General features: G+C 38.7%; 1 protein-coding gene and 1 long non-coding RNA gene across 4 annotated transcripts; one reads left to right on the top strand and one right to left on the bottom strand.

Annotated features, from left to right (window-relative positions):
• The first annotated feature begins 786 nt into the window (after window positions 1-786).
• LOC117416917 (uncharacterized) lies at window positions 787-12,238 on the top strand. 3 transcript variants are annotated; one of them, XR_004546659.3, is made up of 7 exons: window positions 787-1,123; window positions 1,536-1,578; window positions 4,401-4,558; window positions 9,953-10,139; window positions 10,358-10,482; window positions 10,603-10,727; window positions 10,861-12,238. It is a non-coding gene; the product is annotated as an uncharacterized LOC117416917 (long non-coding RNA). The 3 variants fall into 3 exon arrangements; XR_004546660.3 differs by lacking the exon at window positions 10,603-10,727; XR_004546658.3 differs by having other exon boundaries at window positions 10,603-12,238.
• Window positions 12,239-13,555: 1,317 nt separating this feature from the next.
• LOC117416910 (guanine nucleotide-binding protein G(I)/G(S)/G(O) subunit gamma-5-like) lies at window positions 13,556-15,796 on the bottom strand. Its single transcript, XM_034028393.3, has 3 exons — window positions 15,603-15,796; window positions 14,745-14,898; window positions 13,556-14,246 (listed from the first exon to the last, which is right to left on the bottom strand). The coding sequence occupies exons 1-2, from the start codon at window positions 15,681-15,683 to the stop codon at window positions 14,773-14,775; spliced, it is 207 nt and encodes a 68-aa protein (XP_033884284.1). The 5' UTR covers window positions 15,684-15,796; the 3' UTR covers window positions 13,556-14,246; window positions 14,745-14,772.
• Window positions 15,797-17,338: the final 1,542 nt, after the last annotated feature.

Genomic DNA, 17,338 nt, shown 5'->3' with positions numbered 1-17,338 from the left:
CTATTATATGTAAACTATAATAAGATCCAAAATGGAAAATTACCTATATGGTAACAGTATCCTGGGAGACAGTCAACATGGTTTCAGGAAAGGGAGATCGTGTCTAACTAACCTGCTTGATTTTTTTAAGGATGCAACATAGACAATGGATAATTGCAAAGCATATCAATCAATCACTTTATTTTATATAGCGCCTTTCATAGTGGACCACCATCACAAATCGCTTTACAAGATGCAGTACAAGGGCAGCAGTGTGGAGTAGTGGTTAGGGCTATGGACTCTTGACTGGAGGGTCATGGGTTCAATCCCAGGTGGGGGACACTGCTGCTGTACCCTTGAGCAAGGTACTTTACCTAGATTGCTCCAGTAAAAACCCAACTGTATAAATGGGTAATTGTGTGTAAAAAAAAAAAATAATGTGATATCTTGTTACAATTGTAAGTCGCCCTGGATAAGGGTGTCTGCTAAGAAATAAATAATAATAACAACAAGAGCATCCATACTTTAAATAAAGAGAAATGCATAATACATGATAGTAGCACAATACATGAAATAGTACATTAATATGAAATGGTTTATTTAGATTTCCAGAAAGCTTTTGACAAAGTCCAGCAAAAGATTCATTGATAGGATGATAAAATACTATTGGTTTTACGCACTTTTATAATCTGATAAATAAGTGTTATGCGTGACTGTACAGTATTGTACTGTATAATGTACTGTACAACAAACAAATACTGTACTACGGACCTCATCTGTTGTTGTTCTTCCACTACACTGAGTGGTGCAAGAGTTCCTTTTTTGGAACTTGGAATTGGGAAAGGAAGATCCGGTTCGTAGAGGAAAGGTGAAAAAAGTGAAACATGTGACAGAAAAATAGTAAGCATGGACGTGAAAGAAGCAGAGGGAGACTTGCTTACCCAAGAACACGCAAAAAAACTTAAAAATAAAGGGAAAGAACCCACAGAAAGAAAACGGAGAAACGAAGGAAGGAGTGGAGAAAGCAGAGACCGACGAGCAACCCCCGGAGATGCATTTTCCACCAACATTCAGCGTGTCAGAGATCAAAAATAAACAACGAAGGCATTTCATGTTTTTGAAATTTAAACAGTAAAAACGAAAGGTATGCTGTTAAAATCAAATGCATGTTATTGACTCACTAACCAGCACGAGTTATGTGAATACAGTCTGTAAATGCATCCGAGTACCGTTCACATAGTGTTGCCTTTGTCGGCACTTGTCATATGAAACTGGTCTGAAGTTGATGTAGGGTATTTACTCAAACTCCAGTGTGTATGTTACAGTTCGTTTTTACAGTATGCAATTACTTATATAGCACATTATCTAAATACGTTTTCTTTACATACAAATGATAAATACGACTATTTTCACTGATGATATGATGCTGTCATGTACACTCTGTGGTATTTATTGCCCCTTTGCTTTGCATCAGAACCAACGCCAAGACTGTAAACAAAGAGTTTGTAATCTCTCGCTCTCGCTCTCGCTCTCTATATGTGTGTGTTTTCTCTTAGGAAAAGTTAGCATTGAAGAAGGAAAGGAAAAAGACGAGACAAGGTAAAGTAACTTTTTTTTATTTGATTTTGTTTTGTCACACATTACTTTTTACATTTGCTTACTCGATTGTGATGATGATACGTGGTCATTCTACGTTCTTAAAGTAACAGAATCACAGGATATGTACTATTGCTTGACAGTCTTCCTCTTGGTACTTGCATGTTACACAGTTTTATATAAAGAGCTGGGAAATTAAAGAACTGGGAGATACTGTGGTTTCTGTATGCACTGGGACCTCGCTGATCAAGACCATTCTTATCTCTGATGTCACATTTGGATTTTTACATTTATTTTAGAACTGTTTATCCAATTGGGAGTAGACCTGGTAAGAGCATTGATTTTTAATTGTTCTCAACCAGAAATAAGCACATTTATTAAGACAGATAAAGTAACTGGTTAAACACGGAAGGAAATATTAAATACATCATTTGTATGCAAGTACATTCACGAGGTCCTATGTTTTGTAGGCGATGATGGTCATTAAATATGTAAATCTAGAGGTGGTCTCAAATGTGATTATTTTTTTAATTTTTTTTTTTTAAATGTACAGTGCCTTGCATAAGTATTCACCCCCCTTGGACTTTTCCACATTTTGTAGTGTTACAACCTGGAATTAAAATTGATTTAATTTGGATTTTTTGTCACTGATCTACACAAAATAGTCCATAATGTCAAAGTGGGGGGAAAAATCTACATATTTTTCAAAATTATTTACAAATAAAAAACTGAAAAGTCTTCATTGCATAAGTATTCAACCCCTTTGCTGTGACACCCTGTCACAATGCTGGCTGGTAGTGACACGTCAGACCCGGAAGAAAGCACACAGACAGACAGTGGTGATGAGTGAAACTGAGTGCAATGGCTGCACTCAGCGTTTAATAACCAATACATAAAAAGGTTGAACAAACAGAAAACAGGACACGGCACTTGTGGCCAAAATAAACAGGTAAACAAAACGAACTAACGCACAAAACAAGTGGATGAACGTTAACAAGTACCGTGCTGGCACTTCCAGCACGCTGTAGCAGTTGTTCTCTGAACTCAAGCTTTTATTTCTCCTTCTCTCTCATCCACTCACGAACACCCAACCCTGAGTGAGTGAAAACATGCTGCTTTTATGCAGTTGTACCGAGACTCGATTGCTAGTCAATCATTCAATTGGAATCTTGGTACAACTGCACGTGAATTAATTAAAGTGCACTCCCGTGATCACACATTACATTTTAACCAGCACGTGAAGTGATTTGTGCCATCCTCGTGCCTAAATACAAATCTACATTTTTAAATACACGTGAAACACAGATCCATTTATATCCCGTGTACCATCTCTATACACCAACATTTACACGCAACATGTAACATACAACATATAACACAAACTACGCACAAGGGCGTGGCCACATTGCCACACACCCCTAAATAAGCTCTGGTGCAACCAATTGCCTTCAGAAGTCACATAATTAGTTGAATGGAGTCCACCTGTGTGTAATTAAAGTGTCACATGATCTCAGATTAAATACACCTGTTTCTGGAAGGCCCCAAAGTTTGTTAGAGAGCATATCTAAATAAACAGCATCATGAACACCAAGGAGCTATCAAAACAAGTCCGGGATAAAGTTCTGGAGAAGCACCAATCAGGGTTGGGTTATAAAAAAATATCCCAAACTTTGAACATCCCCCGGAGCACCGTTAAATCCATTATTAAAAAATGGAAAGAATATGGTACAACCGCGACTCTGCCTAGAGAAGGCCGTCCACCAAAACTCAGTGACCAGGTAAGGAGGGCATTAGTCAGACAAGCAACCAAGTGGCCGATGGTAACTCTGAAGGAGTAGAGAGATCCACAGCTGAGATGGGAGAAACTGTCCATGGGACAACTATAACCTGGACGCTCCACAGAGTGGCGAGAAGAAAGCCATTGCTGAAAAAAACCCATATCAAATCCTGTTTGGAATTGAAATGTTCTCTGGTCTGATGAGACCAAAATTGAACTTTTTGGCCTTAGCGCAAAACGCTATGTGTGGCGCAAAGTCAGCACTGCTCATCACCCTGAGAACACCAAGCCCACGATGAAGCATGGTGGTGGCAGCATCATGTTATGGGGATGCTTTTCATCGGCAGGGACTGGGAAACTGGTCAGGATTGAGGGCAAGATGGATGGAGCCAAATACAGGGAAATTCTAGAGGAAAACATGTTTCAGTCTGCAAGAGACCTGGGACTGGGGCGGAGGTTCACCTTCCAGCAGGACAATGACCCTAAACACACAGCCAAAGCTACACTGGAGTGGTTTAAAAACAAGAACCTGAATGTCTTAGAATGGCCCAGTCAAAGCCCAGACCTCAATCCGATTGAGAATCTGTGGCAAGACTTGAAAATTGCTGTTCACCAACGGTCCCCATCCAACTTGACAGAGCTTGAGCAATTTTGCCAAGAAGAATGGGCAAAAATTGCAGGATCCAGATGTGCAAAGCTGGTAGAGACTTACCCAAAAAGACTCACAGCTGTAATTGCTGCCAAAGGTGCTTCTACCAAGTATTGACTCAGGGGGGTGAATTATTATTATTATTATTATTATTATTATTATTATTTATTTCTTAGCAGACGCCCTTATCCAGGGCGACTTACAATCATAAGCAAATACATTTCAAGTGTTACAATACAAGTAATACAATAAGAGCAAGTATGCAACCAACAAATGTCTTTTTTTTTTGTTTAATTAACTTTTGTGTCGCAATAAAAAAATATTTTATACCTTCAAAGTGTTAAGTATGTTGTGTAAATCAAATGGTAAAAATCCTAATTAAATCCATTTTAATTCCAGGTTGTAACACTACAAAATGTGGAAAAGTCCACGGGGGGTGAATACTTATGCAAGGCACTGTATATGTATATGTAAAGGCACCCCCCAAAAAAGTTCCAAAGACAGTTGAAAACCAGAAGGTTTATGATGAGACGACTGTAGACCCCCAGGATGAAGAGGTAAGCGCCTTGCCTGTCTGCTTTTACTGTGAGAGAAATATTCGTACACTATACAGTAAACAGTACTGTGGGTTCCAGATGGCTTTGTGGTATAAAGGAGCTGTGGAAAAAGGTGCAGTAATATAAGTTGACAGTTTCTGATGTGCAATATGTCTTCTCTTGTTGGTTTACTTTTGTATATTCAATGTATATTTTTACCTAGGCAGCAAATCAAAAATGATAAAACTCCCGGGTAGTCTTAGCCAGGCAGGTATTGTGTAGAGCAGTCATTCTCAGATATACTGAAAATAATTTTAAACGGTGACATAAATTTATAGTTAGGGATGCACCGAATCCAAGTTTTTGGGATTCGGCCGAATCCATCTCAAAAGATTCAGCCGAATACCAAATCTACAAAAACTGCCAAGAAAACTGAAGGAAACTGTTGAATGAAAAACAGACTGGCAGCTACTTATACGGGACGTGCACAATCTATAGTTTTGAGTCTTTTAGTTAATAGTATTTTTAATACCAAATGGAAATCTATCCCTGAATAAGATTTCAGTTTGAAACTTACACAATTTACTGCTAGCCCCCTCCCCCACAACAGAAATGTCAAAATACAGAACCGTTTACTTTACCTTTACAAGAAAGGAGAGCTGCATCTTTGCCATAATCCACTATTTTCTTTAATGACGTTTCAACCTGTGTCACCTGATCTGAGAGTAGGGTTGCCAACAGGCTCCAGAATCTCGGGACACTTTAAGGCAGGTCAGGTTTTGTAACTTGCCTCTCTAAACTAAAATATATTAAGCAAAGTGAGTGTGAATTGTGCGAACTGTCGCTAAATTAATTTAATTGTTTTACTTAATTATTACTGTAACAGGGCAATTGCTTGTGGGTGCATGTATTCGCTGCTGAGTGACAGGCAGGAGATCAAGACAGAGGTTGAAGTTGACACGCTTCACAGGCGCGCAGGATTTATTAATGCAAACAAAGTAAATAAACAAGGGGTCATGTGACATTACCAAAGATGGTATCGCAGAGAGGACACATACAGCAAGCTGTACAAAGACAAACAAAACACAGTACAAAAAACTATGAAAATAAAGGTGCTGTAAAAACGGTGTGCGCTACTCCCGCTTTATACACCTCACTCACTATACATTAGTGGGATCTACAATCCCTGAACTAATCTTCTCTGTTCAATTATAACCAAACCCCGACTCCAACTACTAGCAGGGCCGTCGGCGGTTTCGCTTCTGATCCCGGGTCACTCTCGCGGTGCTCAGGATTACACAGCCATATAGGAGGCTGTGTGGTCCAGTGGTTAAAGAAAAGGGCTTGTAACCACGAGGTCCCTGGTTCAAATCCCACCTCAGTCACTTAACCTCCTTGTGCTCCGTCTTTCGGGTGAGATGTAATTGTAAGTGACTCTGCAGCTGATGCATAGTTCACACACCCTAGTCTCTGTAATTCGCCTTGGATAAAGGCGTCTGCTAAATAAATAAACAGCCAGGTCTCCATGTCTGGGTAGTGTGGACGGTGTTCAGCCCATTGTCCGTGGCTTTGCAGCAGCCCTGAGGTGAACAAACAGGACCTCTTTATACCTGACGCAGTACTGGAAGACACCTACCTGCTGATTTAACCACAGCTGGCAATCACAGGGCCGTCAGGTACTTCATTAATCATTTATAATAATGAACACATTTACGCAATACTATTTACAGTATATATACACAAAACCCACTCTTCATGTGCAGGGCTCCTGCCCTGCTACAGTTACCAAAAGCACACACCTGCCTGCGTGGATTGTTTCCATCAATCAGACCTATAAAGCAGCTGATTGGCTTTCTGAGTCTATGACTGGGCGGGACTGTGTGAAGCAAGACATATTAAACAAATAGAAACTTTACCTGCTGCCACAAAGTTAAATGAAAGAGTGCAGGTTAGTGCAAAGCTATCAATAATAATGGTGTTGCGCTCTTTTGATAGATATTGTTTACTGTATTAAAAAATTCAAGCAATACGATTATTCATTGTTACGAGGCTCTCCGGATAGAATCGCCACCACAATTAAATACATTTACTAAACTGCTTAAGCAATTCACACTCACTTTACATGTCGAATACATTGCAGTTTGGAGAGGTGAGTTGAAAAATCTGACCTGCCTTAAAATGTCCCAAGATTCTGGAGCCTGTTGACAACCCTATCTGAGAGCTATGAGGAAAACATTACCGTGATGAGTGACGTGAATCTCCCTGTGAAATAAAACCCACGTTGATTTAAATGCACTGTGTGTGTAACACATACCAAATAGTCTATGAAATAGTTTTAGAAATATTTTAATAAAACACAGCAGTTCCCAAATGGTTCAACTTGTATTGGCACATTACAGTAACGTAATTTAATTTACTAAAGCATATTGTTCAACAACAACTTGCACATTTGACAGTTGTAAAGTTACAAAAAAATATATATTTCTGTGCATGGATTTTTATTATTATTATTTTTTTTATCTCAGTATGATCTCTAGCGCACGTTTGACAGACAAAGCAACAAAGCACAAAAGTCTACAACAGTATATATTACAGGTTTACTGCATAACTTTACTCCATGAAAAGTGTGATGTGACTGTGCTGTTGCATATGGGGGTATGTTTGCATTCAGCAGCTGCGTGTGTTTAGTGCGTGCGCGCGCCACCAATAATTTAGGGAGTTGAGAGCCGCGACAGAGTTCATCAGACATGTTCTTGTTATTAAATACAACAGTTACGTTCAATACCGGATCCGTGTCTTTTATTTAAAGAAGAACTGCACACATTGGAGGGATGTGTTAAAATGGATGTGCGTCAGAGCAGATAAAAGATTTGGATTCGGTTCACCAAATCCTAAGTGGTTTGGCCGAATCCGAACCCTGCTCAAAAAGTAGGTATTCGGGCCGATATATTATTATTATTATTTCTTTCTTAACAGACGCCCTTATCCAAGACGACTTACAATTGTTACAAGATATCACATTATTTTTACATACAATTACCCATTTATACAGTTGGGTTTTTACTGGAGCAATCTAGGTAAAGTACCTTGCTCAAGGGTACTATATATATATATATATATATATATATATATATATATATAGTGTAACACGGCAGGGAGGGGGGTTAAGATCTTCCCTGCCAAAAACAATTGCGAATGCACATTTTGTTTAAATTAATTGTTTTATTTGTTTAATTATCACCCGCACCTGGTAGTTATTATCAATTAGTACCAGGTGCAGGGGTATTTAAGATGTGCAGTCAGTCTGCACGGGGCTGCTGAGTAGAAGGAAGCAGAAGAGAGGTGCTCTGCTTCCGAGCAGTCATAAAAGAAGTATGTGCTGTGTTAAACCTGTGTGGTTTTGGTTTATGTTCCGTGGTGCCAGGTAAACGGCTTAGCCGTCCTGCAAGTTAGTCAGGGAATAACCCGTTTAGTAAGTACTCCAAAATTGAGTTAGGTTTTGTTTTGTGTTTATTTTTGTGTTTATTAAAAATAGCACCACCGCGCTTGAAAATCCATTTCCTGTGTCCTGGGTCTGCTTTGAAAGGGGCAAACGAACGACCGTGAGTGCCGGCCGGGTTACAATATATATATATATATATATATATATATATATATATATATATATATATATATATATTACAGTACTGTGCAAAAGTTTTAGGTAGGTGTGAAAAAAAATAGACACGTTAAATAAAAAATAGACACGTTAATAGTTTATATTTATCAATTAACAAAATGCAAAGTGAGTGAACAGAAGAAATATCTACATCTAATCAATATTTGGTGTGACCACCCTTTGCCTTCAAAACAGCATCAATTCTTCTAGGTACACTTGCACACAGTTTTTGAAAGAACTCGGCAGGTAGGTTGGACCAAACATCTTGGAGAACTAACCACAGTTCTTCTGTGGATTTAGGCAGCCTCAGTTGCTTCTCTCTCTTCATGTAATCCCAGACAGACTCGATGATGTTGAGATCAGGGCTCTGTGGGGGCCATACCATCACTTCCAGGACTCCTTGTTCTTCTTTACGCTGAAGATAGTTCTTAATGACTTTTGCTGTATGTTTGGGGTCGTTGTCATGCTGCAGAATAAATTTGGGGCCAATCAGATGCCTCCCTGATGGTATTGCATGATGGATAAGTATCTGCCTGTACTTCTCAGCATTGAGGAGACCATTAATTCTGACCAAATCCCCAACTCCATTTGCAGAAATGTAGCCCCAAACTTGCAAGGAACCTCCACCATGCTTCACTGTTGCCTGCAGACAATCATTCGTGTACCGCTCTCCAGCCCTTTGGCGAACAAACTGCCTTCTGCTACAGCCAAATATTTCAAATTTTGACTCATCAGTCCAGAGCTCCTGCTGCCATTTTTCTGCACCCCAGTTCCTGTGTTTTCATGCATAGTTGAGTCGCTTGGCCTTGTTTCCACGTCGGAGGTATGGCTTTTTGGCCGCAAGTCTTCCATGAAGGCCACTTCTGACCAGACTTCTCCGGACAGTAGATGGGTGTACCAGGGTCCCACTGTTTTCTGCCAATTCTGAGCTGATGGCACTGCTGGCCATCTTCCGATTGCGAAGGGAAGTAAGCATGATGTGTCTTTCATCTGCTGCAGTAAGTTTCCTTAGCCGACCACTGCCTCTACGGTCCTCAACGTTGCCCGTTTCTTTGTGCTTCTTCAAAAGAGCTTGGACAGCACATCTGGAAACCCCTGTCTGCCTTGAAATTTCTGCCTGGGAGAGACCTTGCTGATGCAGTATAACTACCTTGTGTCTTGTTGCTGTGCTCAGTCTTGCCATGGTGTATGACTTTTGACAGTAAACTGTCTTCAGCAACCTCACCTTGTTAGCTGAGTTTGGCTGTTCCTCACCCAGTTTTATTCCTCCTACACAGCTGTTTCTGTTTCAGTTAATGATTGTGTTTCAACCTACATATTGAATTGATGATCATTAGCACCTGTTTGGTATAATTGTTTAATCATACACCTAACTATATGCCTACAAAATCCCTGACTTTGTGCAAGTGTACCTAGAAGAATTGATGCTGTTTTGAAGGCAAAGGGTGGTCACACCAAATATGGATTTGATTTAGATTTTTCTTCTGTTCCTTCATTTTGCATTTAGTTAATTGATAAATATAATCTATTAACATGTCTTTTTGAAAGCATTCTTACTTTACAGCATTTTTTCACACCTGCCTAAAACTTTTGCACAGTACTGTGTGTGTGTGTGTGTGTGTGTGTGTGTATATATATATATATATATATATATATATATATATATATATACTATTCGCAAGCTTTAATCCTTGTGTTATATATGTGTTCATTTTAATATCCTTTTTCTGATTTGTTTCTCCTTTTATTTATTTCAGTTTCAGCGAAAAGGCAAGGAACCCACAGAGCATGTGCCTGAGGTGATCCTCAATAACCACTACATGTCTGGGCCAATCCATCGGAATGTTTGCTTCCCTCTTCCCTCATGACCCCAATTTTTTTGGACGGCAGGTAGATCTTTGTAATTGGAAAACAAAGAGATTACATCTTTTTTAGATACCACAGGTATGCCTTTTTCTCGCTCCTATCTAGAGAAATCAAACTCTTGTTAGAAACCCTCAAACTGCATGAAATATCAATATTTGTATTGAGGTTAATTGGCTCAGTTATGTGAAGTAGCCTTATTAATAAAACTGATGCACTGAATGCTTGGTACTTTTAGGCTTCTATTCAGTTCTTGCTATGTGAGAACTTCTGTGAATAACCTGTTTTTCATTTTCAAGATACATCTTTAAGAATGACAAGAGTGGGAATCCAGGAGTTGGGACCGTGATTCACCTTGAAACTCCGATCTCTTCAGAAAGGAACGTTTGACTCCTAATTTGGAGTGTATGAATGGGTTCATAAGGTGAGGTTACTTTTTATTGAAAATATTAAAATAAAAAGGTTTCATTTTGAAATGCGCTAAAGAATATTTGATTAATAATGTAAAACTATATAGCTTTAAATGTTTCTGCATTATTTTTAGCGCCATGAGATGGACAGCTGCAGAAGAAATTTCCACTTGTAAAAAGAAAGAAAGTGGAAACAAACAAAGAACCCAACTGGCTAGAACTTGACAATAAAGCAACTACAGCTTCAGTTTTTAAATGTGTATGTGTATCTTGTAATTACGTTGTTTTTTCATGTACTATACTATGAGTGATATAGACCTGTAACAATGCTCACTTTAGGATATGCTTTTGAGATATGAACCATTGCCTTTGTTTCTGTTATCTCATCACAGAAGGCCAAAGACTGGGGGTACAATGGTCACTCTGGTCACAACTGGACGACTTGGATTATGCAGGTGATATTGCTCTAATATCACACACACACCAACAAATGCAGTGGAAAGTCACTGAGTTGGCAAGAACAGCAGCCAAAACGGGGCTCGCCATTAACAAAGCCAAAACTAAGGTGATGCATATCAGTAATTTAAAAGAAGACTGTATCGTTCTGGATGGGGAGAAGCTACAAGAGGTAAGCTCCTTTACCTAGCTGGTAAGTGTCATAGGGAAGGATGGAGGAGCAGACAAAGACATCCAAATGAGAATAGGAAAAGCAAGAGCAGCATTTATCATGCTTAAGCCTATCTGGAACTCAAAAAACATTTCAGCTAAAACAAAGCTCTGCATTTTAATACTAATGTAAAATCAGTGCTGTTGTATGGAGCAGAAACATGGCGGACAACAAAGGCATCAAAAAACAGACTGCAAGCTTTCATAAATAAATGCCTCAGAACCATCTTAGGAATTGGCCAAACACCATCAGGAACAAAGATCTCTGGGGAAAGAACACAAGTCATAGAAAGACAAATCAAAAGAAGTGGTGCTGGATTGGACATACATGCAGAAAACCAACAATAAACATAACCAGACAGTCACTAACTTGGAACCCACAAGGGAAAAGAAAACCCGGAAGACCAAGAAACAGCTGGAGGAGGTCCACAGAGGCAGAACTGAAGGAACTGGAGAAACTAGCCCAAAACAGAGCCACATAAGACAGAGCCACATAGAGGATCAAAGTGGATGACCTATGCTCCCTATGGAGCAAAAAGGGTTTAACCTAACCCTGTTATCTCATCAGTTGCTTGTGGAGTGAACAAAACCTAAAATGGGTTTTGAGTAGCTGCTGATCCCACACAACCACATACTTCTTCCCTTCCCTATTTTGACCAGCCTGTGCTAATGTGAGGGAACATATGGACACATTGGGGTGTAGCAAATCTCCAGAGTGATTTTGCAGTTGGAAATAAATAACTGGTGGTGTATGAACAGATTCAGATCGATTTAGTTAATCTTCTAAAAACAGCTTGACTTGAAACGATTTTTAATTGTGTTGGTCTTCACTTCCAGAGGCATTATCACCCATTTCATTTAAATATTGCCAGTTCTTAATATAATGATCCAGCTCTGCTGGTGCGTATACTGAACTGACAGAAAGCAAAGTATTGTGCTACAAGATACAGTAAAGCCATACATGTTTGTGGCCAAAGTATTTGAAGAATCACCCATATAACCTATTTTGCTCCAGAAATGTTAGCGACCTGTTACAATATACGAAGTATGTATTGTTAGTGGAATTTGATATTCGTGCCAAAAATGTTTGCGGGTTTTTTTTTTCATACATGAAAAACGCATAATAAAAAGCTTGCAAATATTTATGGCTTTACTAGTATTATACTATCTTATAATAATTGTAATAAAAAGGTTAGCTGGTACTCTCTCGCCAAGACTATTGCAACTCCCTTCTGGCTGGCCTCCCTACGTCCGCCACCCGTCCGCTGCAGCTCATCTAGAAGTCCGCTGCTCGTCTGGTGTTCTCTCTGCCTCGCTTCTCCCACGCAACTCCACTGCTCTGCTCACTCCCGATCACCGCTCACATCCAGTTCAAGACTCTTGTACTAGCTTACAGATGCCTTGACCAGACTGCACCCAGCTACCTCCAGAGCCTCATCTCTCCTTACACCCCCACTTGACCTCTCCACTCCTCCTGCACTAGAAGACTGGCGCTACCTCCTCTATGCTTCCGTCTCCAGAGCCCGCTCCTTCTCCACCCTCGCCCCGCAGTGGTGGAATGACCTTCCTACAGATGTCAAGACTGCCTAGTCCCTGACCATTTTCCGGCACCTCCTCGGGACTCACCTCTTCAGACAGCACCTTTTTTTCCCTCTGGACACTTATCACTCTTCTTTAAATGCGCTTTACTTGCTCTTATCTGCCCACTATTTTACTGCATTTAATCCTGTACTTTAGAGTACTGTAATCTGTCAAGTGTTATTTAATCTGTAGTATTTTGTATTTAATCATATCCTGATGTAACTATCACTGACACTATTATCTGCTCCGTTATTGAATCGTATTTTGTCATACTTGTACTTGCTAGAACCAAAGTCAATGTATTCTGTGATTCTTGAAATGTATTTTTGTTTAAGACTGTAAGTCGCCCTGGATAAGGGTGTCTGCTAAGAAATAAATAATAATAGCTTTACAGATGTGGTGTTTTCATTAAAAAAAAAAACAAGCTGCATTCACATTTCTTTAATTTATAAAGGTTGTAGATCTTTAAAACACCTAATTTAATTGATGATATTAATATTTGGAGATCTTTCTAATTGGATAACAACATGCCAAAGTAAGCTGCTGTTCATGTAAAATTAAAGAAGTACTAAACCAACCTACCCAACTGATATTTTTAAGCAAATAAAAGGTTATTTATTTTGGCTTTTTTTCTTTCTGGACTGTATGTTCATGTTATGTAACAGATCTTACTTGTTGTATTAAACTGTTGTGTATCTTATTGTGTACATTTTTTTTTTTTTTTCAAAGTTATATTTTTGATGAGTGTAAAATTGGTCCTATTCCACACAATAACTGAAGTGTCTCCTTTGGTGAAACAACTTGCATAAAAATAATTTTCAAAAAAGAAAAGTTCTGATGTGACATTTAACTAATTTTATTTTAAAAGGAACCATGTTGTCAGCAGGCTTCAAATAGCAAACAGTAAACGAATATTCTACAAAGTGAAGTGAAATTTCTATTACAACCACTGTATGCAGTTTTGTTCAATTCAGTCATCACCTCCCCACCACAACTGATGAATGCAGTGCTGGAACATGTAAAAGCATCAACGTATCACTGCATTGATCCCCACGGCAGACTTGAATCTAAGCACACATTGGTCAGAAATTGCCATCAATCAAGACTTGAGCATTGGATTAAGAGGTAAATCCAGTTTGGTTCCAGTCAAAATTGGGACAGTATTTTCTTCAGATTTACCTGCTTTACTGGAAGGCAGCGATACAAACATTGGCTATAGTTTTACCAAATATTGATCAGCCCACAAGTGTAAATACTTAAGCAAATATTATTGAAATACATCTGTTCACAGGCCCTTTTGTTAAATTCATTTTCCAAATAAAATATATACATAACTGGTTCTTCATTAAAAGATAAGGCAACTAAAGCTGAAGAGGCAGGTACAGAAAAAATAAGTGGTCAGGTAAGCATATGTTTTAAAAAACATTGAGAACCGGCATTAAGACTTGAAATAATGGTTCATGTAATGGTCTTCTCAGACACCGAGGGAGGTGGCGACAGAATTTGTTTGTGAAGATCAGGCATTATAAACCTGCAAGAAAAGGGGAAAAAAAGTTAGCATGCATTACCAAATTCATCTGGGCCAGTTGTGGAAAGCAAACAACTTATCAACATTGCTTCCAATTTAAATACCTGGTAGACATTTTCAGACCTTGGCTACAGTAAATGCTAAAACCAAGCTCATTTTTAATAACCTGGCTATTATTTTGGCCAAGACCTAGGACTTGTTTTTAAACCAATGGTTTAGAAATGTACCTGATTGGAATGCTAAAAACTACATTTTAACGTGGCAAGGCTGACTTTCCAGTGACAGGACAGACGTTTTACAGTAATCTAATGAAGATGATTGTATTTGCATACCACTAACCAATTCAGTCGGTTGTCTGCAACCGTTCTGCTATGCAAATTACTTAGTCGTAAGGAAAAACAATACTGTGTGGAAACAGATGGTTTGTTTGAATACTACTTTTTTTTTTTTTTTTTAAACATTGACATTTATGCTGTTTGTAAGTATTCTTAAAGCCCTTACCAGCGAAAGAAAAAGCCGAGTATTTGAGCTACAAAAACGCGCACACTTTCTGCGGTCTGAATGGGTTTGTGCTGGAAGACACCCCTGTCAGCAAAGGGTCCTGGTGGGCATTCTGTAAGCAAAACTGCTGCAGTTCAGCGGCGGCCTTGGACACCTGAGGGAGAGAAAAGGGAATATATGAGTATTCAGAAACGTCTGTATAGCTGGAACTGTCCGCTGCATCGTGGCACATTGGCACTGTATTAAAATGTGGCATTCGAAAATAGGGCAGTTTTTTGTAATTATTGATTTTCTAGCAGCTGTTCTCCGTTGACACACAAAATTGTTCTGATTGGGGGAGAATGTTTTACCAAAAGGATGGTTAAGATGAGGAAAGCCTATAAAAAGAAAGAAAAATCGCCCAAATGCACTTAACAGGAAATCTCGGGAAACGGGCTGTATTCTATTAAAATACCAGGATTGTTTAACCTAGGAACAACTGGATTAATAAGATTGAGCACGACATACGTATTCACTGGTTTGTTTGGCATCGTCTCACTGTCGAATACAGTCAACTTAAAAACATTTAAAAAAAAATGAATGTAAACTTTCGAAATCAGTGTTTTCTTTTAAATATATATATATATATATATATATATATATATATATATATATATATATATAGTATTGTTCGTTTTACACATATGTATTTCTTTATTTTAAGCAGTATTATAGTTTAATTTGTACTACACATGGAGCTGGAAAAAAACAACTTAATAAAATCGACCACAAAGAACTATGGCAGCGAAAGCACCATGGTCCCCACGCCCTGCTGTAAACTCACTTCCAAACGGGTTCGCTTTTCTATCTTCAGCTTACCTTTACTCTGTTTATACTTGCTTCAAATCGCAACTGCTGCACGACTTTCTTCATTGTATTCACGGTTGATGATCCAGACATTTTGATGTCAAAGGCTTGGTTTTACTCCAGATAAAAGTATAGTCACAGCTTCTTGTTGCTTTACGATTCCAACTATTCACGTTTCCGGTTGGAGTTAAAATAATATACTTATGTGCGGCACCTGCTGGAGAAAACAGGAACTTTTACGAGAGAAGTGTGGCGATTCATATGACGTCACAACACACTACGCTTTGGAGGAGAGAGATGATTTTTATTAGGATGTACTCCATAACCTTTTAAAATCAAAATATTGATACATTAGTATTATAATTACCTTAGTCATCTCGGCTTGCTTCTCTCTCATTCTCTTGTCTTTAGTATCAGAGTCCAGATATATTTACTTTGTATAATTTTATAATTACACTTATTAGCAGTAACAACATTATCTCTGAAGATGTTTCGGTTCTTTCATTGAATTAAACACTTACATTTGGAATATGCCGACACTAGATGAGAGGTTGCTGCCGTTTTCTATGGCAATCATTTAGAGATATCTTAAAATGCAATTGTATCTGTAAATCAATTTGAGATATATTTATTTCATTTTTTTAGAAATCTCTATAATTGATTTACAGATAGCAAAACGTTTAGAGATATCTGGAAATTATACAGCTATCTTACAATATGAAGAGATGTCTCTAAATGAATTTGAGATATCTCTAAAGGATCATATGGCTTGTCATAGTTTTCTGATACCTTATCACTTCATGTGTCCACTGGTCTAGCTAACTGCAGTTCGGATAATGTCAACTACTATACAGAAAAGGTAAGAGGGTGTAATAATGTGTCTAAGTTGGCATGGGCGTCCTCAGAATTAATTCTTAGAAAAAATTTGTCTGCTTTCTTTAGCCTTCTATGGCATACAGAAAAAAAGTAATATGGTGACTGTTCAATTTTATAGCTTTAAAACGTTTCTTTACATCTATTCTTTGAAACAAAACAAAAAAATGCAAGTCTTCTGGCAAAATATTATGACATAATGAATTATATGCAGTAAAAAGCACTCGTGAATAAGGGTCAGTCAGCACACGGATTTCTGACAAGAAATCAGTTTTTAGGAATTCAGAAATGTTCTCTATATCTGTGTGCCTCATAGTTACTCTGTGTTTTAGAAGATAGGTTACAGATGTAACCCTGATTCTCTGAAAGTGAAGATGACTGTCAAAACAATACTTTTGGGATATGCCTGCTTGTCAGGTATTTACTGAGCATTTTATATCAAAGCTGCCAATAGGCCCCTCTGTGGAGTGACATCCTCGGTCCCGCCTCCCGAGGTAATAAATAGTCACTCTGTGGAGATCTCAGTCTCTTTTGCATTGAACCCGCGAATGCGAGTGATGCGACCTCGCAAGGTTGGTGGTTGTCTCCTCTTTCAGGGAACCAGGGTTACATCCGTAACCTATCATTCCCTTTCAATTCGAAGATGACCGCCAAAACAATACTTTTGGGAAAGTATACCAAAGCCGTCGCGAGGGAGAATGAGCGGACAGCATATGAGGGACATCTCGCTACCGCCACCTAGTGTTGATGGTGTGAGCGTGCAACCTCAAGGACCCTAGTGCCTATTGAAGGCATAGAGGGATCTATGACATTAAATCGGTAGAACCTGGTAAATGTATGCGGAGTAGCCCAGCTAGCCGCAGTACAAATATCAG

The sequence above is a fragment of the Acipenser ruthenus genome, chromosome 12 (assembly GCF_902713425.1).
Source record: "Acipenser ruthenus chromosome 12, fAciRut3.2 maternal haplotype, whole genome shotgun sequence".
NCBI classification, from domain to species: Eukaryota; Metazoa; Chordata; class Actinopteri; order Acipenseriformes; family Acipenseridae; genus Acipenser; species Acipenser ruthenus.
This window is presented reverse-complemented; position numbering and strand designations above follow the sequence as displayed.